We start from the raw sequence: 26750 nt of genomic DNA on the forward strand, positions 1-26750 counted from the left end.
CCCTCTCTCACTCATTTCTTGCTCTTCTCCCTTCTCTCACAGATAGCCCTGACCATGTCCAGTATGTTTCTCTTTCCTTCTTCTCTGGACTCTTCTAGGTGTCCCTGGATATTTTCTCTCTCCCATGTACAATAAAAACCTTAATGATATCATGGTGTGGTCTAGTCAACTATTGTTTTCTTGGCCCGATAAAAAGGCTCTTTCTGCTTATTCTTTGCCAGAAAAAATGCCTGTTCACTCTCAAGACCCGACTTTAATGGCATCTCTTCTGTATATTAACTCTAAAACACAGTATGATTTCTACTGATTACTATGGCAATGGGCAGTACACTTCTGCAGTATTTTTCATACTCCACTGATAATTTATGGATGAATATGTTCATCTTCCAGTTACTACATGAGTATTTTAAAGGTAAAAATTTCTTCTAAGTTTGTCTTCTAATACCCAGATTAGGGCACGTGGTGACTATTTCTCTTCAATCAACAAACATTTTCAAAATTAGACATCTCTCAAATGTTTTCAATATTACTAGGAAACAACCAAATTAAAGAAAACATTCTACACAGATTCAGTAGATTAATTTGAGAAAGTAGTCTACAAAAAGGATGTTAGAAAAGCCCAAGCACATATTATATTTTGTTATATATGTATAATTGTTTCTCTTTTAATCTCCATTTGTTCCAGCTTTATCATTAGAGTATAAACCTTGGCTTTGATTACTCTTATATTTATGTATTAGACATGAATTACACATTTCATAAACATTGGTTAAAATAAGTGTTCTAGCTATTGTTTGGGCAAACTTGACAGATCCTTTTGGAAAGAAAGAACTTCAGTTGATGAAATGTCCCTACTAGACAAGCCCATGGGCAAGCCCGTGGGGCATTTTATTGGTTAATGATAGAAGTGGGAGGTCCCAGCCCACTGTAGGTTTTATCACCACAGGGCAAGTAGTCCTGGGTTGTATAAGAAAACAGACTACATAAGCCATGGGGAGGAAGCCAGTAGGCAGCACTTCTTGATGGTATTAGCTCCTACCTTCAGGTTCCTGATTTCACTTCTCTAAGTGATTATGTTTCAAGAGTTGAAAGATGAAGTAAATTCATTATTGAATAATAAGATAATTCAAATTACTTCCAGATTTGAGATGGTGTGAACATATTTTGGGGTCATGGTGTTTGACACAATGATAGAAACCTTAACTAAGACAATAATAAATCTATCTTTCAATAATGGAAAACTAAATTGGGAGAAGAGGAATGCAAGCTTTCTCCCTTAATAATCAATAACTAAAAGCATGTTGCTTTTGCTTGTAAGCATGGACAGATAGGTGGTGGTTCCCATTGGTACATTTCCTATTCTACAAGGCAGCATTTTAGGAAGTAGCCAGGATTTATAAGAGACCAGTACCAGCACACTACTTCTTGGAACAGAACTGATGACTGAGGAATGACTCCAACCCTGAAGAGATGGTAAAAATGTTAGACAACTTGCTGCAAGTGACAGGCAAAAGTGAATAGGTTTTATAGTCAGATACTTTACATAGGAACATTGTGTTTCAGAAACTGTTACCTTGTATTTGAGGTCAAGGATAAACAATACACTACCCTGAGAATGATGCTATTACATTCTGTACCCAGCAAGGCCAAGTAGTCCCTAATACTTACACATACACACACACACACACACACACACACACACACACCACACCACACACTACCACCTCACTCAGTAATAATGTTGTTACCCACTTGGGGAGTCTTAATTCAAAGAACTGGAATTTTGGAGTGTGGATCAGAGTCAAACAATGAATAATGAAATAGAAGTACTTAGAAGAAGAGAGAGAATTAAGTCTTTTATACGTATAACTTGTGGACCCTAAAGAATTCAAATAAAGAACTTAAGAAAATATGTGAACATTATAGTAAAGAATTTAAGATATAGTTGAAGAGGGGAAATATAGGTTGAACCTGAATTATTTTTCTTTTCTACATAGCAATTTATATATGTTCATTTATGTACATTGAATAAGTAAAAACAAAACAAAGAGCCTCTTGATAATCCTCCCATTCAGGCCCATTATTACCAACTTTTCTAAGTAGCCAGTGAGGGGAAAACAGGAATGGTTTTTCCAATATCTATAAATATGAAATGGCAAAGTGCTGTATACAAAGTGGCATTATTAGAATTGTTTCTCTTCAGTTTTCAAAGTAGGCCAGATGCCCATATGTCAAAGATGGAGCAATGTGGTTCTGCCCAAGGGTAAGAGGGAACAGTAAGATAATTATTAAAATTTCTTCCAGATTTGGGTTTGTGTAAAATGATGAATAACAATGACAACACACCAAATATGTACTTTTCTTTAGATATTTCTAAAATAATTCCAGAGTCAGAACTATACAAATGTGCATTTGGTAAATATATTGTTAAGCCCAACTTCATGACTCAGGTCTCTGAAGCCAGAGTTGCATGTCCATTCCATCAAAGTATGAAATCTACAAATAACTAAACAAAGACAAATTTTCAAAAGGCTTAGATGTGAACTGGACCCTCTGTATTGCTTAGCTTTATCATGAAAATTACTTCAATTTTGTTGCAGGAATCAAAACAATCCAGTCTTCTTGAAAGAAGTCTACTGTCTGCCGGAAAGTAATAACATGTTTTTAGGGACTTCTGAGTATGTATCTTAGCAGTTCTAACTTAAGTGCATGGTCTAGAAAATGCCAATCACTAATCAGGAAAGGCTAGTTATATTTCATCACGACAAAGATGCAAAACTAAGGTGGGCCTGCTGAGCTTCCTCATATGATAAGAAAATAAAACAGCACTGGGCTCTTGAGATTTGGAGAAAAATCATTCAAATACATAAGAGGCATATCTATTTTCCAAAAAAGGATTTTCCTTGACAATTTCATAACAGTAAACTTGGAAAATGTTAAGCATCTTACAACAGATACAATAACAAAAAGAAGCATCAGTGGGGATTTAATCAGGAGCTGCAAACAAGTTGAGAATGTGAGCTGGGAGGAAAAGGGTGAACAGAGCCGTACCTACAGATATTTTACAGCCGATGATTAATGAATTCTTTATGCCTGCATTGAATTACATTATGCCAATGTCTTGTTTCTTTTTTTGGCAATTGTGGGAACTTTTGTTTTAACTCATCTAAAAGATCATTTCATTAGCATAAGTAACCTCACATATCATTAAATTGTTCTTTTTGCAACTTGCAAGAAAATTTGTGTAATGCGTGAGTAAAACTGGCTCTTTAATCATTCTAAAACTTCATTCTTTTGAAAAGAAAAAAATCCACTAGTATTTATAGCTCTGTGCTTCTATCACATTAGGAATCTATTCTAAGAAGGAGAAAGGTCACATTAGTATAAAGAACCAAAAATTCCACATTAGTGAAAATATCAGAATTTTAAGATTCTCCAGTCTTTGAAAATTATACACCTAAAATTAAAGGTCCTTCATATCAATACAATGATTTAATAGTCCTTCAATTAGTAAGACATATGCATTTATTCATTAAATAAATACTTCCCTACATATGTTCTCTTAATGAGAACTATACAAGTACTTATCTTCCTGTAGTTAGTCACACCACTCAGCAGATTATATATGAAATCACATATGTTGGAGGAGAGGCAAAGAATGAGAGAGAGGACTTTTCCAAATCAGCACATTTTTTGCATGAACACCCTCTTTCTACAAATGCTGTCACCATTGGTAGGTTTTTGCAAACTTAGTCACATGTGTTCTACAAGCAACAGAGCACGATCAAATACGTTTCATCAAAATGACCAAAGAGTTCTCCAAGAAAGAATACCATACCACAGTCAGAAGCAAGAATACGTAAATCATCTTTAACTATGTGAAGTATATGTTGGGAGAACGTTGGCTATTCATCAAAGTGAGCCACATCTTTTTCTATGGGTAACTATGATTAATCAACACATTGTGCACACAGTGAGCACATTTTTCTGGTGAGGAGGAAACAACGCAGTGCATATTAATTTTCAAATATTCAGAAGCCTTGGTTGATTATGTTAGCTGGCACTCCAGCATGTAGGCACAAAATCACTGTGGGGATTACCTTAAAAAACTACTTCCTGCTTTGATTGCTACACTCTCTCTATTAAATAAGACTGAGGCACAAACACCAACTTGGAAGGTTACCTTAATTTGAAAGACACATCGCTTCAAGGAAACCTGAGGTGGCCCAAGTTTTTCAGGTCAAAGTAAGTTAATGTTGGGGTTCTTTCCTTGTGCTTCTTCACTCCACTGCCTTACGGAGGCCAGTCTAGTGTTTTACAGCCTGAGTAAAATATATGCTAGAGGTGGGAAGCTCAATTTAGTTTCCATAGAGTGACTAAATGCTTATACTTGGCATACATAAAATATACATAATTTTTAAGTAACTTAAGCAATTTGAAATCATAAATACAACAGATTGTCAGTGCAACTTTGTAAGTGAGAACTTAGTTTCCCTACCCCCTGAGTAGTGTAAGATAAAAGTTGGTAAGGATAAAATAAAGCTCATTCAGGCTTATGCCCCATAGACTAGAATTGACATGAAAATACCTATTCTTGTACCAAAAAAAATACACTGCTAAAAATAATCTATCACAGAACAAAGATGAAACAAAAATCTTACTTTTAAAAACTCTTCCAATTCCCTATTTTCTAAAATACATTTTTATAAGCAGTCATTTCAAAGAGTCTCCATAGTCTGAATCTTATTTTACCTGGAAACAGCAGGTAGCACAAAGATACTTAAGCATACTGTACGTTTGTGTATTCTTAGCTGACCTACTGTATCCTTTCAACTCAGACTTGTGCTATGCATTCAGAGCAAAACTCAGACATTCCATTTTCAACCTTTCTAAATCACTACTGAGAACCCAAGAATCTGCCGAGCACCGGGGATGCCTTTAAGTCCCCTCTTACCATGTATGAGCCACAGTGAAGCGACGCCGCTGTCGGATGCTTTTATTCACCAGCAACTTTCTGAAAAAGCATGGTGAATTCCTTGGTGAACTGCGTGGAGAAATTTTGGGAGATGTAGGTCTGTTTCCTGGTAGCTTTGGAAGCTCAAGTTCCAAGCGCATCTGCTCCTTGAAAGTCTTTATGCAAACCTCAGATTCAGAAGCAGCAAGTTCTTTGGGAGAATTTTTGGCTGTCATGTCTTGTATGGAGCGCTAGCTTTCACCATCCAAAACAACAATCTTGAACATAGCAAAGGCACTGCCGCAGGTTAAAAGGCTGCTGGGTCCGCACACTCTCCCCAGGCTAATTTGGGAAGCTCTGGTTCCAATCCTGTAGCACTTCAGAGCAAGAGCAGCATACTGGGAGACTGGCAAGTCAGCCTGTCACAAGGAGCTTTATCAGCCTGCCTTTGCCTCTGAAAATGCGCCAAAGTGCTTCCTCTGTCACCAGCCTCCTTGTGGATGGGGTTTGTCTGCAAGTTACACACTGAGACTCACTGAATCCATTCAGCTGAATATATCAACTCATGAAACATTCATGAGGGCTTTTGATAAATCCTTTACATGTATTTTTTTTTCTTAAGAAAACCTTATCAAACAAGCTGCATTAACTCGAACAGCCTGGCCACCCAGCTACTTTTGTCTGCACAAAGGGCGGAACCCGAGTCCGTCCAGCATGTGCTTTTAAAGTCTTCATTCAGAATTATCTTGCTCAGCAATGCACACAGCCGTAACTCCGCCTATCAAATGCTATTGGCCCAGGATTCTTTAAACAACTGGGCTATCTCCCTGCACCCCCGAAAAATATCCTCCACTGCTCGGATTTGCACTAAATGTGTGAGGCTACTGTCTTTGTCACAGTCAAAACTGATTAAGTCAGGGATTGGCAAAAGCCTCAATAAAACAGCTTTTCAGATTCCATTTTGGAATCAAAGAGCTGAATTGCTGAAGCTCCCCCACCCCTTTCTTCTTCAGAAGATCCCAAACAGCATCAGTTAAAAAAAAAAAAATGTCACTGAACAGGAAAACATTGGCATTGGTTCATTCCCCCAAGGAATTTAAAACCTAATTTTTATTCCAATAAACATTACTCTCATTGTTCTCTTTACGCTCATTGTTTGCAATCTGCCCGCAGAAGCCACTGGATACTGAATGCAAAGCCCCTTCTGATGGTCAAAGCACCCTTAATCTGAAAAGGAAGTAACAGCCAGGCAAAACATGTACCCCAAGTTAGGTACTGTGCATATGTTTGTGTGTGTGCAGAAAGGTGCTCGAGGTGTTGTATGTTTGTGCCAGTGTGCACCAGAGAGTGAGCTTCTACATTGCATGTGAGGAGCCATGTATGTAGTCAGGGCATCTCTTCAATCTGGCTTGGCTTGGCCTGCCTTTCTTCCTTCCTTCCTTCCTTCCTTCCTTCCTTCCTTCCTTCCTTCCTTCCTTCCTTCCTTCCTTCCTTTTTTCCTCCTTCATTCCCTCCTTCCCTCCCTCCCGCCCCCTCTCTCTTTTCTTTCTTTCTTTCTTTCTTTCTTTCTTTCTTTCTTTCTTTCTTTCTTTCTTTCTTTCTTTCTTTCTTTCTTTCTGTTTTTGGACATGGGAGCACAGCTTCTATATATTTAAAGGCACACTGAAATATAAAGAGGATCATTGTATGTTCATTGTATGTTGTACAATATGTATTCACAATGATGGAGGGAGGGAGGTCACTGGAGCCAGGTTGATCTCAAATAAATGAGACAAAGCATGCTAGGATTAATCAGCAAGAGTGACAGAAAAGGAAAGATGCACAGTAGGACTTCAGTGAAAACTAGACATTCATTTTTACACTAATGGATAAGGTTTTCCAGCTCTATAAAATCCCTCAATATGACACACACTAAAAATGTGCTGAAGGTTAGAGGGATAAATAACAGCCGAGCATCCATTGCCTCCGTGTAGAAGCAAGGAATCCCACTGTAAGCCTTGAGGAAGTGACTGGAGTTTAAACTACTGATTTCTAAGCACTACTTCAGAAAACTCATCAAATTCTAAGCAACTAAAGTGCATTGTGAACAAATGCACAATCATGGAATTTTAGATGGTACTGAGTGATCCTTGTTTAGCAAATGATTCCTCAAACAAGGGGGACCGAAGGGACTCATCCAAATCCATCCTGGTGACTGATAGCATCACTAAATCTCCCACTCAGGTTTTCTGAGTTTCATCATAAAGTGTGCTTTTTGTCAAAGTAGGCCTTAGTGTAGCTTCTTGGGATCTGAAAGTATTTTGATTATCTTGAGAAGACAGAATGTTGATAATATAGAGAAAATGTGGTTAATGCTACTTCTATTTGCTGAATTTTGCAGCAATTCTTTTACCCAAAATACTATTATTTAAAACTGGGACCTGAGATGATATGATTCTATCATGATTCACAGTGACCTATTAGCAAAAATAAAATAGCAAGTGGGACTCATTAAAGCTATTTCTCATAGTTAATTTTCAAAGCTGAGAAGATAAATAAGAATTTTAGGAATTTTGTAGTCCTAATATGGCTACATGTAAATTGAGGTTCTGACAGGAAAATGCGGCTTGTGTTACCTCTTGATGGCATTCCCCATACCTGTCTTCATTCTGTCAACAGTCTCAAAGCTATACAACCTGCTATCCCTACTTACTCCTGGAAGAAACCAGGGTCACCAGGAAGGTAAACTAGAATGCAAAATTTAAAAGAAAGGTAATCAGACTCTTTGAAAGTCTGAGTTTTTCATACTTATAGTGTTTATAAATAGAGAGAAAGGAGGTACTGGGGTCTTGAGGCCATATCCCCAGTGGTTTAGTTTTCTTCCCTTGTACTTCAGTCCCCCAGGAGAACCACAAACTGGGGACCAAACCTTGTGGGGAGTGTTAAAGATTCAAACACTGGCATCCTGTGCTTAAGAAACATCTAATGAACAAAAAGGAAACATTCCTGCCTCCATGTAATTCTTAGCCTTTGGCACTTCAAAAGGAGAAACGAGTAGTCCCAATTCATCAGTTTATAAATATATACCCTTGTGAATTCTTGAAAATTCCATCACTAGTATATCTTGGTATTAGATAAATAAATCTCTGGTATCACCATCCTCTCAGAGAAATAGAGTAAAGAATAAAATTACTTAGCCGGGTGGTGGTGGCGCACGCCTTTAATCCCAGCACTTGGGAGGCAGAGGCAGGCGGATTTCTGAGTTCGAGGCCAGCCTGGTCTACAGAGTGAGTTCCAGGACAGCCAGGGCTACACAGAGAAACCCTGTCTCGAAAAAACCAAAAAAAAAAAAAAAAGAATAAAATTACTTAGTAACAGACAATTATTTCTGATAAATATTGGGGATATATTAGTAACATTTTAGGTTTTTCTAAGCTGTAAAGAAAGACCAATTATTTATTACCAATAAAATGATGTTTATAATACAAACATTAACACAGTTATAAATGCTTTAAAAATCCATTATTAGTAGCATTAGTTTATATAAAATAATTAGTCTTTTCTATTGATATCAGTGTAAAATTTGAACTTCCAAAGGTTCCATTGAATAAAATTTCTGAGTATCATTTTCAGCTGACCATTGTGAAACTAAACAATTTTAAAGACATAAAACTCAACTTCTTGTATCCTTGTCTTAGTACAACACTGAATTCAAAATAACAGCCCTCTAATTTGCTATGAATACAAAATTGAAAATCTAGGATAAAGAACATATTCACAAGATTTTTATTTAAGAGTGTAGTTAAAGCTAACAATATTAACAGTCAAATTCTTAATTAAGTCTTTATTTTACTATCTACCTCCTTCTTGCCAAAACAATACACCATCTGAGTAACAGAAGACACATCAACTTCTTTTCTTCAGTCCAAGGTGAGGTAATGAGAAGGAATTGTGCCAACAAAGGACTATAGCCGCTTCCAACTAACAAACAGTGGAGATGCTTTTATGCAACAGTATTGATACAAATTACAGTTTCAATGCTAAGAAATGGATCTGGAGAATAATTCTAGCATGATTGAAAGAAACAGACTGCAGGAAAGAATATAAAAAAAGTGTCTATTCATCTTGGGATAGTACAATTAACTGATATATATAAAGAAAACGCCACTGAAATGACACCACAGGAAGCATCCCTTTCTACGCAAGTGCTGATACGTTCCATCAAATGAACAGTTTCATGCCTCCCTTTTATGATAAATGAGAGCATCAAAACTATTGGCATCCATTGTCTCTGGAATTCAGTTTCATTGTACTATATTATAAACTTTTCTAAATGAAGTATAAGTGTGGGGAAAAGGTAAAACTTATAGACACTGGAGGTATAGCTCACAGGGTAAAGACCTTGTTTTGCATGCTCACGGCCCTAAGCTTGGTATTCAGTACCAAACAAGATACCAGCTGTAATGTACTGAGTTCAAATACCATTCTGAGTATTATTATTCTGCATTTCTAGAATGTTCAATAGATAGTACATAATATCTGTTCACTGAACATATATTACTTAGTCCATTTTCAAATGAGAGCATCAAAACAAAAATTGTATAATTAAGGAATGGTCAAGTAGGTAAACCTAGAGTATTTTATTGTAATACTCTATTATACTGTTTCAGTGCTCCTGAAGAGATTGGTATAAATACAGCTAAAAGAATAGAAGCTGGAATGATTGTTCCCAGAGTGAGTCTGATCATGTTACAGGAATTTGATCTTCTCAAGTACTAAATGTCTCAGCTCTGAAGTGACTATAGTGATCATAAGATAATATTAAGGCTTTGTTTTTTATCCATAGGCTCATATTTAATTACTCATCATTAGTGAAATGATGTTCAGAAAGACCAGTTTTCACCTGTGCAACCTGCATCCTAAGGAGCAAGATAGGAGGTTGCATCACAGGTACTGGACAATTATATAATTCCTGGAGATGTATTATTAAAAAGCAACTGCCCACTGAACACCCTCCAATAGCTTCGCATAACCAAGAAGAAAAGCCACAGAAGCCTAAAGGGCCCCAATATACCTCTGCTCTGGTATCTGCAGTTCCTCTCAGGCCTTATCTCTGGATTCTGCCCTCTGGCCTCATTCTGCTCCAGAAACTTGGTCTCCTTGTTCATTAAACATGGTGTACAAGCTTCCCTTTCACAGACATATCTACATAGTTTACTTTATTTCTTCCTAGTGTCTGTCCACACAGCACGTGACTAAAGACTTCTTAGTCAGCATGTTGACACAGGAATGACTACAATACTCTGCTTCCTCTCTTTGTCAGCATGTAATATAGTATTTGCCTGCTAATTTTCCTAGATTTTAATTTTTTGAAGGAAATTGCTTTATTTTTTTTCCATCCCTATAATCCCACTCTGGGAATAATGCCTACCACATGGCAAGTATTTCCTAAATACTAACTGACTGAGGAAATAATTTATCTTTCCAGTGCAGAGTAAAATGAGAGAGGAGCAGTCAAACCAAAATGGGAGAATCTACTGATCTTAAACTTGAGAGAGTTCATGTTTTACCATTTTAATGATTTTTTATTGTTTAAAAATGTGAAATTTTTATTAATCCATTGAGAATTTCTTATAATAATGTAATCAATTTTTATCATATTTATTCATCCTCCAACTATTTCTAAGTCCACCTATCATACTTCCCAACTTCTTCTTCTTTCTTTTTGTTTCATAGCCACCAAGTCCAATTTGTGCTGTTCATATACCATGGATGTAAGACCTTCCAGTAGATTGTGGGTAACCTGCCAGAGACCACATCACAAACTTTGTCTCCTTCATTTTCTAAAATTCTTATATCTGACTTATAAAACTTATACTTTCTTTTTTATAAGTCTACTTTACTTAAATTGTGAGCACGTGGCCTTGTGTCCTTCCTTATGTGATACTTCTCTCAAAGATACACACCAGACCTACTCATATGGCATCTGGTTGGCTTTGCTTCATCTTCTTTGATAGTGGTTGAACAATTAATGGATTGTTTAAAATATGATTTTGGCAATAACCAGTTATTCCTAGGAATCCCTTTAGTTGCCTTTTTGTTATTGAGGGTTAGAAAATTCGTAATATAGTAAAAGTAGAGTCAGGATTTATGAGCAATACTGAGAGAGTTATTACTATATTACCCACATATTTCTCTTGCCTGTTGGATTTTTGTCTTTTGATGCCTAAAGTTCTTCCTAGATAGTTTCTATATATTTTTAAATTATTGTTATTCACATTCTCACTTCAGTGTAAAGGAATAATCCCAATGTGCTGTACCCTCTGCTGATTGGTTGGAACCTGGTGGTACAGACCTGGCAAATGCTGTCTGCACCATGCTTTCTGTGGTGATAGAGGTAGACACCTCTTGCACTAGGTACATTCTGTAGTGGTAGATAACATAGAAGAAAAATATGAGGAAGTGTTCTTTGTTTCCTAAGTCATTGCATCATCAAGTTACATTAGCAGTGATGAGTCAGATACCCAAAGTGCAACAAGAGAACATGTCTGCAGGGTAGGTATTTGAGAGCTATATGAAGAGAAGGTACTTCAGTTCCCAAAGATCAATCCAACTTTCCAACAAACAGCCTGTAAAAGTGGTCTCACATCAGTGCTAGGGACTCAGAGTTATACTTGGGAAGGGCTTTTCCTCAAAAATTAGCTTTTAGCTTTTGCTTATGCTCTATCCTGTCATCCATAATCTGTGATGAGGTAAGAAAAAGAACTACAGCCTCAATGTCTCTATAGTTAAAGAGGTTAGGTATAATAATTACCTCTAAGAGTCCATCTTACAGTGATACCACAGAGATCAGCATAAGAGCCAAGCACAGATGGAAACATAGTAGCATCAAACCCACTGTATTTATCTTAGGAGAAGGATAGTACTTAAAGGGACATTCATCTAAGTTTTCAAGCAATTTCACAAAACAATATTTTTCTGATCACGATTTAGTTAACTTTAAAAAGGATACAAAGATGTATGTCAAGAAAATGATTAATATATGGGGATTTAAGACCTTTGGTTTTAGCTCAGTCACAGAGGACTTGCTTAGAATATATAAGGCCCAGCATTTAATCCCCAGCACCAGAAACAAAAACAGAAGAGTAAACAATAGGGAGTAACACCGAAACAGCCTCACTTAATGTCAAGATAAGCTTAATCACTAAGACTGTTCACTGTAAGCTTGCCCATGTTGAAAATTCTCTAACAAAAAATCTGCAACAATGATGTCTCCTACTTGATAATAAAGAAAATGGAAACTTGGCTACCAGGACTATGGAATCTTAGAATTTAGAAATAATTCCAAATTATAAAAGGATATTAACAGATATAAAAATGAAAGGCTTTGAACCTTTTATACATGAGCGTGCTGAGCCTTATTGCAAAGATTTCAGGATATTCTACATTCTTGTGGTTGCTCCAGTCAGGACCTAAAATAGTCTATCACTCATCAACTGCTTCATCCTGCAGCTTTATGATCACATTTCCCACACATCTCTAATCCCTGGCATCTCTGATTTGGTATCTATCTTTTATCTTTTCAGCAATGTTATATAAATGGAATTGTATTCAACCCTTGAGACCAACTTCCCATGCTTGGCATAGAGTTTTCAAAATGGAGCCAAGGTTTACTAATAGTCTATTCATTTTTACTTCCTAATAGGTTTCCATTGCCTCAATGCCTCATACTTTATTTACTTTTTGTCTATGAAAGGTATTTGGGTTGTTTTTAGTTTGAGGCAATTATGAATAGAATTTCTACAAAGATGCATGTCCAAGTTCTGTATGAACATTGCATTTGATGCTGTGTGATAAACACGCAGCATATATGGAGTGGGAGTCTTTGGTCATATGGCAAGTATATATTGACATTACAAAACATCAACCTGTTTTGCAGAATGAATGTATCACCTTTTGTTTCCATGGCCTATGTATGAGCATTCCAGTTGCTCCACGTGTTCATCAGCACTTCTTGCCAGTACACATTTCATTTAGTGACTCTAGCAGATGTACACTTGTTCTAAATACTACACTGAGTTTACATATCTCCAATGGCTACTCCTTATCCATATCTCTTGTGCTTACCTATTATCTATGGGACCTCTATAGTGAAGTACTCAAGACATTTTTTCATTTTCATATTAGCTTGAATCTTTCCTTCTGAATATAATTTTTTCTCTGCAATCTGACACTCGATGTCTATTCATACCTGCCATTTAGCTTTTACATACATTTTGTTCCAGAACTTAGAGGGGTTGTTTCCTCCTTTTTAAAATTTTTATTTAAAATATTTTGATCCTATTCTCTCCTTTCTTTCAATTCCCACAATCTCCCCAGCTCCCTGCCAACCTCATTCATTTATTCTTACAAAAACAAACAAAACCTCAAAAATTCAAAACAAAGAAAGACAAAAAGGAATACTAAACAGAAACAAAAACCATATAGTTTGCTTTGTGTTCGTCAACTACTCCTGGACATAGGGACTGTCCTGGAGTGTGGCTGACACAGCTAGCATCTCTCTCCAATGGAGAAAATTGCAAAAAAAAAAAAAAATAAGAGAGATCTTGCCTCAACATGGTAAAAGGAGCGATTCAGCTCCTGAAAATTGTTCTTGGACCTTCTACATGTACACTGCAGCATACACACTGGTAAACACAAATGTTTGTGCACACACACACACAACAAAAATAATAAATAAAATTTTTAAGTCACACACACACACACACACACACACACACACACACATACACACACATACACACTGGCTATCCACCAGCAATGGGCAATTAGTACGTAATTGTTTGCTAGGACAAACATGGAGAATTCAAAAGATAGCCTGGACTACTTCCTCAAGCAAAAGTACTCTGTCTCTGCTACTGAGTGAAGTGTCATAAAGCTTCATACATGAGCTCCAAAAAGAACATAACCTATTTGGTGGTTTACGGACTCATGTGCTTGAATGTTGGCCCATAGGGAGAGGCACTATTAGGAGGTATGACCTTGTTGGAGGAATTGTGTCATTATAGAGGCAGACTTTGAGGTTATAAAAGCTCAAGCTATGCTCAGTAAGATATATAGTCTCTCCTTGTTGCCTTCAGATTAAGATGTAGAACTCTCAGCTCCATTTCTAACACCATGTCAGTCTGGAGGCTGCCATATTTCCCACCATGATGATAATGGACTAAACTTCTGAAACTCCAAGCCAGCTGCAATTAAATGTTTTCCTTTATAAGAGTTGCCGTGGTCATGGTGTCTCTTCACAGCAATAAAACTCAAAATAAGACAATCTAATTTCCCCTCTCCATACTTGAGATTATAATTTAATTACAACATTGCTCCCTTTCCTTTCCTTCCTTCAAGCCCTCACATATACCCCTCCCCACCCTCCTTCAAATTCATGGCCTAGTGCAGTCTTTAACATAAACTTAACAAACAGAAGTTCATTCTTTTACAGTTCTAGAAGTCAAAAGTCCAAATACAGGTGTTAAAGGGTAGGCTCCTTCTGTAGATTTTGAGGAAATAATTTGTTTTAGATCTCTTTTGTTTACAGATTCTCCATCTGTCTCTTCCTATTGTCCATCTTCTACACATGTCTACTGCTAAATGATCTATTATTATAAGGACATCAGTCATTTTAGATTAAGACCAACTATTATTGTGCTTTCATTTCAATTGTATAATCTCTGTGAAGATATTTCCTCTAAAGCAGGCCACTTTGAAAGTTAGGGTAAGGTCTTATTTTTATCTATACTAATAAATGACAACAGAATATTTACTAGATAGTAAATACTAACACTAAAACTCAGGTAATTTAAACAGCATAGAAAATTGATTTGGGATCACAGGTTTAGAGATATTCATTGGGTGTTAATCATTAGACTCATTGTTTTGAACTTGCAGTGACACATCATAGCAGAAATATGTACTGGAAAAAAGTCATTTACTTTGTGATTAGACAATAAAATACAGATGAAGCAATCTGGGTCCCCAGTCTCCTTTCAGGATGCAATCCCACTGACCTGGGAACCTCTCACTAAGTTCTCTTCAAAGACTCCCAGCAGCATCACACTAGGAGCCAACTTGTACTTACGTGGAATTTGGGGGATACTTAAGATCCACATTTTGACAGACTACAACACTTGAATCTGAGGAATACGTGCTTCAAGATATAACAATCTGTTCTTTGATCTCCTTCTAATTGGCAAACTACATTCAACCCATGCCAACTTTTTCACATCTAACCATTCCAACATCGGCCTCAGTCTCAAATCAAACCTCATTTAAATAATCCAAGTAACTTATGCATAGAACTTGGAAGAAAGTAGCTCTCTATCTATGAGTTACAAAATCAGTTATCTGTTTCCCAGATATAATGACGAGACAGTTATAAAAATGATAATCCTTTTTTGGATTATCGTGGGGGTTCGGGGGAAAGAAGGCTCATAGATTGCAAATAAGTTCAAAACTAACAGGACAAATTCCATCAGCTTTAAAGATTAGAGTATTCTCTTTTTTGTTTTTTAACTTAATGTGTTGCTTTCTGGAGAGACTAGGGTGTAATACAAGGCACCTAAGCATTAGGTAGTCACAGACCTTGTTTTCTCAGCCTTGTGCTCCCTGGGTAGCATGGAAAGTGGCAACATAACTAGTTGGTGAGCTCCTTCTGGATCACTCTTTTATTTTATAAAGGATCATGTATATCTGATGCTAGATGCTTCTTTTCTCCTTGCTTCTGCCTAGAGAACAAGAGAAGCTTGGCAGTCTCTACTGTATACCAGCCTTTCCCCTCAGTAGAGGCGAGGAGGGATTCTGCTGATATGAAGCTCACAAAAGTCTCTGCTGCTTTGCAGTTAGCATTGGTCAGGCCATGAGACAGAGGATACCCCAAAGGGCAGTCTTGTACAACTGCATCCCAATTCCTGGTAGTTGGTCAGATCCAAGATGAAGGTATCCTTGAAGTCACATCTCTGATTTTCTTTACAGGACATGCCTTACTGTTTTGTTGTTTTTGTTGTTGTTGCTGCTGCTGCTGCTGTAACTATTGCTTATAAATGATACAGATAGGTTGAGAAGTTTCTAAGTTTTCAAGATGTGAATATTTTTCTTTAAAAATTTCCTCTTTCATTTATCTCTCTTCTTTCACATTTTATTATAAACAAAACAGTATGATGAAACTTGTACACACTTCCAAAGTTTTGTTTAGAAATCTCAGCTAAATACCAAGTTTGTCATTCACAAATTATATTTTCCATGAAGAAAATATGGAACATAACTATGCCAAGTTCTTTACCACTTTATAATAAGGATTATCTTTCCTCTGGTTTCCAAGAATGTGTTTCCCATTTCCATCTGAAAACTTGTCTGCAGTGATGTTGGCCTTCATATTTCTCTCAGTCTCTTCCTGGCAGTCTGACATTTGTGTACCAAGCACTTTAGATTTAGTCACATTACAAAGCAGTCTCCACAAAAATCTAAGGTACTAGTTAGAGCATGAGCCTGCTGCTTCATGGAAGAACCATAAGCTGAGCAATTGAGCATCCTAAAGAAGAGAGTTCCGTAGGCACCTAACAACCAAGAGGTCAGCAAGATTGGCTCTTTCTGAAACTTACAAAGGAAGGATACATCCAAGCAATTTCCAAAGTGCGAAACAGGAGAGGCAGAAACCAAAAGAGAGGCAGTTGAAGAAACAAATAAGTAATCAAGTGTTTATTGTACTCTGTGTTTCTATAACATTATCACACTTAACTCCGTAACTCTGAAGCCTACAACATGTGTCTTATGGATTAAGAAACCAAGATACTAAAAGAAGGAATGAATTACCCAAGGTTACTCCATTGATAAAACTTAGAACTTAGAATTTAGTAGTTAAAAACTCATCCTTTAACCTACTATAATTTATTCCAAAGGAAAAACAAAAAAGAAATATGGATATGCCCTATATAAAAATCTAACCTATAGTATAAAAGTCACTCATTCTAATCATTTCATAACCTGAAATTAGAATACTAAATACATCTGTAATGCCATATATTCGGATACCACCAAGCAATATAAATGTGACAAAACTACCTTTCTTGGATGAAGCTAGGGCTCATCAGTGAAGAGCCTGCCCGGAGTAAGCAATGTCCTATATTCAGTCCTAGTGCCATAAAGCATAGTTCCATCCATGCAGCAAACTGATTACACCTATGAGTTCATTTAAAAGACCATTTTGTTTGAGTGTGTCTGTCAATAATGGAAAAGAGCTATGGGAATATCCTGCCTCAGCCTGTCTCCATTGGCTGTGCACAAGAGAAACTTACTTGGACTTCATGCGTTATTAAAGATCTAGAACTTGTTCTTTTGTAATCCTTTCTCTCCTATCTTAGTTTTAGATATATGAATGGTATTCCTTGACTCTTTCTAATCTGATTTACCTTCTAAAGACACCCCTAATGTGGATGCTGAAAACATGTGTTAGAAATTGCTTTGTCTTGATCATGATGGCCACAGAGAGTGCTGTTAGTTTGAAATCTACACTGACTCTACAAGTTCTAGTTGGGGTTGGAAACTATCGATGTGTCCCAATAGCTATAACCAGTATTTTCATCTTGTTTTAGACTCAAGGGACTAATTGTTAACCTTCCTACTCTACTTTAATCACTTCATGTTTATTTCTTATTCCTTGAATGCAGTTGAGGTTTAAGAAGAGGAATGTAAGATGTTCATATTAACCACCAAAGTACTACACATGGTTTTTCTACTTCTGCCTTCTTGTTTCTGCCTACCACCACTTCTGGGTTCAGTTTCCAGATTTCTTAACACATATTAGGGTTTCTTTGTGTGGCATCCATTAAAAGACAAGGGCACTGCCTGCCACACAAAGCTGCCAAAGAAATGTCATCTTTATCAAATGTGAATAAACCCAGAATAGAGCATATTCAAAGAAGAAAAAGAAAAAATGCCAGCCCCTCCCCCTTTTATAAAGAGAGACTTATATTCCCAGTCACAGCCTCTGATTACAGTTGTAGATTCCAGCAGATTCTTTACAGCTAAGAAAATGTGTCTCTTAAGGCAAAGATCCAAATTTCTGAATCGTGACAGTAACAGCTGAACACTAAAGATAGACAGTCAAAACAGCATTTTCTGTACATTTTCAGTTGTTAAAAAGCAGTTACAGTACATTATGTCTGAGATATATTGTTTTAACCCTGTGAAGCTCTGCTAGGAGAATATTTGTGATTAAAAAAAATACTGTTATTTTAAGCTTTCATTGGATAGATATAGCTCTAAAAATAGTCTTGGCTTTTCTTTTTCGGTGTGACATTTTCAAGTGGTGTGTGTGTGTGTGTGTGTGTGTGTGTGTGTGTGTGTGTGTGGTGTATTGTATGTATATGTAATCATTAAGAGTAGGCTCTCATTTTAAATAAATAAGACCTCAGTTTAAACACAGGAGACCCATCAGATGGTACTTCCAATCCCTGCCTTGCCAGAAATTTCTCTAGATATTTCTAAGGTTCCTTTTCTTATTTCCTTCAGAAATATGCTCAAGTCTTACCCTCAGAGAGGTTGCATCAATCCCCTTACATGAACAAGCCCCTTTGCCCTCCTTTGCACTGTCTCAGCTCTGTTCTAAAATTTCCTACCACTCCTGGAATTACCACCACCCAACACATCCACTAGCATAAATATCCTGTGAGGACAGAAGTCTTCACTGTTTTGCTTACAACATTGACCTCAGTCCCTGTAGCAGTATTGGCCATATGGTAGGTACTCAATAAACGTCTGTTTAATAAAGAAAATCACATAGTTAAACTGCAAAAGTATTCACTCTGAGCTCTCATGAAGCACCATATGCCCCATTGTCAGTCGCTTCAACCAAGTACTTAGGCAGTTTTATTTTTATAACCATTGAGAAGAGATGCTGAAAGACATCATCAGAAGGACCAGCCACAGGCAGGAGCCTTGACTTAAATTCACAACTCTTTAAGTCCCTTGAGCCATGATGGCCAAGGTTCCATTGAATCCTGACCCTCCATAAACAGGGATACAGCATACTTCTCTGTTCCTTGGTGCAAATGCTTCTTGTGAGATAAAAGACAGAGCAAATGTGAACTTGTAACCTTCCCAGTAGAGTAGCTGCACCACCACCCAGCAGGCTTTGCTTTCAGATGGCACAATGGTAACACTGTGTGCTGAGCAGTGATTCACTGAGAAACCGGAGCTCTGCCAAAGGCAGGAAGACAATCTGTACAGAAGCCTCCATGCTGACATGGCTTTCTTTTTATTTCAAAATGAGAGCAAAAGTTTAGGGAAAGGTAAATGTCCAAGTGACATATATCCCTTAGGCAAAAGACTCACTATCTGTGATTTTTTTTATTATGGGTTTTTAATACTGGAGTTTCTCCCAAAAGGGCTTCATTTCAGTAAATTAATCAAATTCTATTTGGATTTAATTTTTATCTATTGTAAACAGATGATAAAGATAATAAAGATGAAGATGATGAGAAAAAGTATGGAAACAGTCCACACGCAATTACATTATCAGATAGCAAAAAATGTGTTGTAATAATGTTAATGGGATTGTGAAAAATGTCTGCTAAAATCCCAGCTGGATAAAAAGAGAATGATATGCCAAGGTGCAAGACCCTTACATCTGTATAGAAATCTAAGTGATTCAGTATTCAAAACACTGAGCCTGTTGTCAAGGAGACTATGGGAAGCACAGTAATTCTCTTCATAATTCTAAGCTATCATTTACACTGTCCAAAAACACAGCATTATAATTAAGAACTATTTTGCCATAGATAACATTATATTTTCTAAAGAGAAATCCTGATGTTTTTGTTAAGATTCCTAAGCACAAAACCACAGCAGTCTATAAAGAATCTGCATGTAAAAATACTTCTGTGAAGGCGAATTAAACCCTGACAAACTGAAGCACAATCAAGAAAGTGCATTGCCTTAATGAATGATTTATATAGAGCCTGTGCCTTGAAATCAGATCCAAGTTACCTTCCTTATCACCTTGGCCTTTAACCTTTCTGTTTCTCAGTTTCTCGGCTATAGACATAAATTACAGAGTAATTTATGCAAATGAACTAATTATAATTTAAATTTTAAGTTGCACTTCATTTTTAATTGCAATGTGGTATATATATTTGGGTAGTATACTACTTGCAAGATCCACAGTGTTATAGACATTATCACATTCATTTTTTAAGTATTATCTGTAAAGAAAGACATTTCAGCAACATGGCTTATTTGGGTGTCTATTTGTCAACTTTCCCAAACTTAAATACGTTTTTTGCCTCTAGGATTAAAGATTTTGAGGAGAGGGGTAAATACCTTGATTTCATGAGGATTTGCATATACATGAGTTCTTAAAAGAGCAAAAATAACCACTATCTCTATTTTCCAATATTAGAAAGGAAAATAGCCAATCTTTTATATAAAAAGTAGACAAAAGAACAAAGGGGAGATAAATATTTGCTGAGGGATTATTTTTATTAAAAGTTTGAAGTATATTCTCGGGTTGTGGTGAAATAATTACAGCATACCAGTTTTCATATAGAGAAAATATTACGGAGAAAGTTTGAGGACCATGAAATTTGGGATTGCATGCCTAATGATGTTCCAATGCCTTTCTATAGTGCTTCTATATTGTTTGTATAATATCAGTGGTTCACCTAGAGTGACTCCACATCTGGTACCTGGAGTTCTATTTCCCTGGGAATTCTCAGCCTGTCCTTAAAATTTGACTTGTGAATCAGGCAGTAGAGTATGAGAGCTAAAAATCTTTGTTTCTGATAAGTTTTCATGTGCTTCCGGTAGATATCTGTGAACCAGTGTTGCATGCCATGGTTTTGGAGTTGATTTTATGAAGTTCCAGTGTATATCAAAATAAAGAAAAAATTATGAAATTACTAAAAGAAGATGATCAAGACTCTTAAATAGACTCACTGGCTTAAAGGTTGCTTCAGTTACAAGATGAACATGGACTTTTTCTAACAGAAAAATGAAGTTGAAAAAAAATAGGTATAATTTCACGCCAAGTGAAACACTTAGTTTTATAAGATGGAGGTAATGTTTGCTTTTTTACAACATTATCTCTGACCGAGAAACTTACAGCCAAGGAAATTCAACTGAAAACACAGAGGAATGTTCCTTGGTGAGTTGCAGGCTGATCCTCAGCTAGCTTCCATATATAGCCCAAGACCACTGGCCTAGACAATGGTGGTACCCACCATTGGTTGAGTCGTCCTACATTAATTAATTATCAAGACAATCCCCTATAGACATGCCCACAGACCAATTTGATCTAATCAATACCCAAGTGGTCTCTTACTTCTCAAGCTGTTCTGAAATGAAGATAATGGTGTATGGGTTTGCAAAATTAATATTATGATCAATATCTACAATGGAAGGAACGAATGGTAGTACCAAAGGAGCATGGAGTGGCCCACTATGGCCATCTTAACATAGGCATGTATTCTATGCAAGAATCTAACTTAAAGACACAGTTTCAGTGTTGAATGCCTTGTTGGAAATATCAGTAAGGCTTTAATATGGAAATGAGTTCAAGCAACTTGTGATAATCCTATGAACAGCCTCTCATACTGTGATTGTGTATACCATAGCTGCCAGTACAGGTTCTCCAGAGCATCTTAAAATTTAGTTAAAAAAATCCCATTGTTGACATTTCCATGAAGGTTCTAAAGGATTAAAATAGTTGACAATAATGATCTAGAATTTCCAGTTGTGTAGCAAAAATATCTCCTTCTTAAATATCTTCCTTCTACAGTGATTGCATTATTTTGTATGTTTTACATGGGATTGGTCACATTCATTTGATATGTGAATAAATCTGTCTCCTCAATCAAACTGTGGCTATCTCCCCTAGATGTAGAGATATATTACATCTTGGAGAACCTTCCACAATGACTTTATGAAATCTTTTACTCATAACAGAACAGCAATATGTTAAAATGAATTAACAACAGTTATAAACTGCCAATTCCAGGGTGTCTACCATGTTCATGTAGCTTTTAAAATATACTAATCTTATACAAGGCATATTTTCATCTCCCACTGGACACACAGCTCTCTCACTCTGAGATTCAAAGCTCACAACTAGTAAGAAACACAGACTTACATCAAACATCAAACCACTTACAAATTCTTTCTCTAACTAGTACACTATCCCTATAAGCCAGCTGCTTTATGAAACATCATATATACACATGTATATGATGTATATGTATATTATATGTATACACACACATGATTGTCAGTGAGTTTAACTAATGTAATAAATATAGAGGCATTCATAGCTGCCTATGAATTGTAGCACTTCTGTGTCACCATTTCCCTTTGTAAACTTCCTGTGTAAGTGGGACTCCTTTGAAGAATATTTCTGTGTAACATCCAATTAATGAGGATAGGATGCAGATGCTGATATAGTTCCTAATATAATCAACTAGCTAGAGCTCAGTTGACTAATCTAGAATTTTTCTGATAAGAAGCAGATGGTTAGCCAACATCAGTCTTTACTTCTACAACTTCATTAAATGCAATCAAGAGAATTTTTAGATAAACTTTTCACTAACCTAGAACTCTTCTAAGGCAATGATGCATGTTGAGTGACAGAAAGTGATCATTTTATAAAAAGACCTTCTCCTCTCTACTGAAAAGTCTGTTTTTCATGTCTCTGAGGGGGGTCATATATCAATATCGTAAATGTCATATATTTACATTATGATTCATAACAGTAGCAAAATTACAGTTGTGAAGTAGGAATGAAATAATTTAATGGTTGAGGTTTATCACAACAGTATTAAAGGTCCCAAGCATTGGGAAGGTTGAGAACCTTGAGTTAGAGGATAGGTATATTTAAGTAAGGGGGGAAGTGAAACGTTTCCCACAGAGTCATGTAGAGAGAGGAGGTCAGAGCACATGCACAGGATAAAATCCCTTATGGATTTTTCTTCAGCTTTCAGACTTCTACTCTGTAAAGAGACAAGAACTTCAGGATAATTCTCTCACAGATTCCACATTGAACAATTGAAAATCTCCTTTTGGCCAAAGCCACTTCCCCACCAGGGTGGCTGATGTACATTATTTATTATCGTTCTTTGGGGACACATTTAATTTTACCACATCTGTTTCCAAATAACTAAAACCATAGAAACCTTTCAGGGAAAAAAAAAAGACTGATTCAACAGGCTAAGATACATGAATTTTTAAAGAATGTAACAGTTCCAACAGATACATGACCCAAATAGTAAATCGTAATCAGGAATACTTGCTGATGGAATGATCTGATCTTTGGGAGACTATCATTGAAATGGAAAACTAGTACCTAAAACAAATAGCTATCTGATCACCCATCTGCCTCTAAACACAATTGTAAATGGAAGTTCAAGAAACTTTAAAGACAACCTTAACTATTAAAGGGTGACAGAAAATCCAGCAAATACACAGTATAATGTGCTAATAAATCTAACAGAGCCTCTTTTCCATCTAAATATTAAAGCCAGCCATGATTTCATAACAAAGACAAGTAGTGGGCAGGGGAGTTGAGTCAACTGCTCATGTTCTTATGCTCTAAGACCTGACATTGGGAAGCACAGAGGAAAGAAAACAAAAGTATACCCTCTTTTGTTTTTCTTATTCATAGCGATGCTCATTTCAGAATCCTCTCAAATTACTTATTGTTTTCATTACAGGGCTACTGCAAAATGTCTGCTTAAATGCTGACAAGATAATTTTGAGAGTTAATCAAATTGGGCACTAATAATTAATTGCAATTCATTTTTGTTCCTTGTTTTTTCCAGAAGCTTCTGCTATTGCAAACAGCATCCTCTTTGAGCACTGTCACAAACCATCATGCTCTGCGTTATAACAGTCAGACTACATACCCATCTCAGCACTTTCACTTTGCTTCAGCTACACATCATTCTCCAGGTTATACAAAGGCTCCATAGTGGGATGATTCTATTTTCACTAATGAGTGATTCAAGTCACATATGATTCTGCGTGAATGTGACCCTTGGTGTCTCCTCAGTATATCCATCACTGTTTATTAGTAGAAAAATCTGAATAGGTGCTTTGCATTGGATAGCATTTTATAGCTGAAAGATGCATAACTATTGTCAACATGTTCTCTGCTTTCTAATAAATAAATTGGTACATCAAAGGCAGTGTGATGGTGATGTTTGATATAGAAAAGGCAATTAAGTCACCAAGGATCCAGCTGCCATTTTGCAAGTACATAGTGAAAATGTTACGAATTTAAAAATCAGTTGCCTATCTCCATTGCCCAGATGTTAGGCATTGGGGAATTAAGATGAACATGGCAGGCTTAACTTAGCAGAGCCTCCGGATCTTAGTCCTCTCTTCTCTCCCATTCTACATCTCCGTGAGTATCCCTTTGACCATGCTATTCTCCTGCTTTGTAAGTTTCACTGACCTCAGGTAACTGCAAGCTGAGCTACAATCTTTCATCTAATGTTTCTTTACAAGCTCTTTAGCACCTCTCTCTCTCTCTCTCTCTCTCTCTCTCTCTCTCTCTCTCTCTCTCTCTCTCTCTCTCTCCCCTTAACAATGATCATACGAACAAAGCAAAGACCTATTCAGTCGAGTCTAGAATCTCCTGTCATTTCTCTATTCCACTCATATAAACAACTTATACCAACTAGTATGAGTGATTAAATGCATGCAAGTGAAAACCTGTGTACTGTGCATCCCTTATATAAACAGCACCCAGTGAACACATTGAAAAATAGCATATTTAATCACTGATTTAATCACTCATGCTAGTTGATACATTCATATTGTTCTCCTATATGTCTTCTTCAGTCCAATGGCCAATATCAACTGATAATCTTATTCTTGGAAGAACTCACTGATACCTCCAAGGGTTTTTTCACAATCTCTTTGTATAACCATTGTATAAAATGTGTGCTTTTATCTAACAATAATTAAATTTCTTGTATTATATCCTATTACATGTTAATATATGCAAATAAAACCTGCTTTGTCTGAATAAATTTTATGCTGTATGTCATGCATACTCAAGAAGAATATATAGTGAGAGCAAGAAGAAAATCTATAATGTCTTAAGTGTCTGAGACTAGAACTGCTTGTTACAGCATCACAAACAGTCCCCTTGATTATATGCACTGGGAAGATAGGATGTTGTAAGATTTACTGTATTGGTAGACTGCCATGTGTTCTTTGAGCTCAGTGAGAAGCTGGTTCTGGAAATAGGGTCATGTAGCCTGCCATTTCAGCTGCAAGCGTATTTGTATCAGAGTGTCTTCCAAGGCTCATGTGTCTAGGAATTGGCTGGTTCTCAATGATGTGACAGGAAAGGAAGAGAATAGCAAATAGCCATGAGTTAAAGCACTGTGTCCTTGCAAAAACTAGAAGGTGACTCAATTTCAACAGAGGTCATGCTTGTTTAAGCCCACACAGTGATGCCTGCAGTGGGAAAGTAACGCAGAAGATAACCATGGGAAGCTAGCTCAGCCATTGAGAGGTTTATTTAGGAACTCCAGCTGACTGCTTCGGCTTTCTCTGTAGGTTTATGCTGGATATTGTAAGCAACTGATTTGGTGACATTATCTCTGTTGCTATTTGTTCTTCTATTTGGAAGTCTCACCAAAAGGGATATTTGCTCTGCCCAGTTATCTCTCTATTAGGAGCTGCGCTGACTGCCTTGACAGAGCTGTCCTTAATGATTTCTATTGAACATTTTGAGCACCCAATTTGGTGATTTTTTTGGTATCTATTCATCCATTCATTCATCCATTCATCCATCCACCCATCCATTCATTTCCTTTCTTTGTTTGAATTCTGGCTTGCTATTTGATTAATAAATTCACTCAGTCAAAACTGAAAGTATGGCTACTGTAGACCAGGTTTTGGAGATACTTCTCAGCTAAAACTAGATAAGGTATTTGAAAATATCATTTCTTGCCCGCTCTATAAGATCAATGCAATTAAAGCAAGCTATACTGTGACAAACTCTAACAATAAATATGTTCATATAATTATTTTTTTAATTAAAAATTGGTGACGGTTAGGATTTAATAATGTCATGTAAAAGGTAAGTATAGGTTGGGTACCAGTTCCATATACACTGACTCATGTGTTATCAAAATATTCTTTCAAAGGTCAGTTTATTGTAATACACTAAAAATTGTGGTTGCTTATAAAGTATAATGTATAAATGGAGTGTTAAAAATGTCTATGTTATAATGTGAAGTGTACTTATGATGCTATCAAAATCTAAAGGAAAAAATAACCCAACCTATTTTATACTATTTAAAGTCCACAAGTGTGGTTTTTATACTATTTATCATCCCTTCCTACAGCTAGTGAACACCTACAAATTCCCAAATCAGGGTCAGTAGTTCGGAACTAATAGTCAATGCACAAGTCTGTAATAAACATTTCATACTTAAACCATAACAACAAGGAAATGAAAATTATTAATTTAGTCTTTCTAAATCTATGCCTCATCTAAGAATCAGATAGTGACAAGTGGCTTCTTTAACTAGAATAACTTCCTATACATCAAAGATCATTATTCTAGGTGATAAGTACAATTCTTTGAGTATATGTGTATGAGAAAGAGACAAAGTAAAATAAAGAAAGACAGAAATTGTGTGTGTGTGTGCAACTGAGAGAGGAAGGATTAAAACTCTCTCACTGGGCAAAGGGACTCCAGGCCCAGAGTCTATATTTGCCTTGTGTGTTGACCTATTCTTACTGTCCTAGAACAATGCTA

At 36.5% G+C, this 26750-nt stretch overlaps 1 protein-coding gene across 3 annotated transcripts in view; it reads right to left on the reverse strand.

Moving 5' to 3' along the window:
* The window catches only part of Pde4b (phosphodiesterase 4B), a 428051-nt gene that overhangs the window by 353694 nt on the left and 47607 nt on the right, over positions 1 to 26750 (reverse strand). Inside the window, exon 1 of one of the 3 annotated variants that reach the window (XM_028784642.1) lies at positions 4955 to 5675. The exons of 1 other annotated variant lie outside the window; for it this stretch is intronic. In XM_028784642.1, the coding sequence (XP_028640475.1) occupies positions 4955 to 5190 (236 nt within the window). In that variant the 5' untranslated portion in view covers positions 5191 to 5675. Of the gene's footprint in view, positions 1 to 4954; positions 5676 to 26750 lie in introns of those variants that run through there. One more of the 3 variants, XM_028784648.1, reaches the window with a different exon arrangement.

This window comes from Grammomys surdaster, unplaced genomic scaffold, assembly GCF_004785775.1.
Source record: "Grammomys surdaster isolate TR1022 unplaced genomic scaffold, NIH_TR_1.0 100, whole genome shotgun sequence".
NCBI lineage: Eukaryota > Metazoa > Chordata > Mammalia > Rodentia > Muridae > Grammomys > Grammomys surdaster.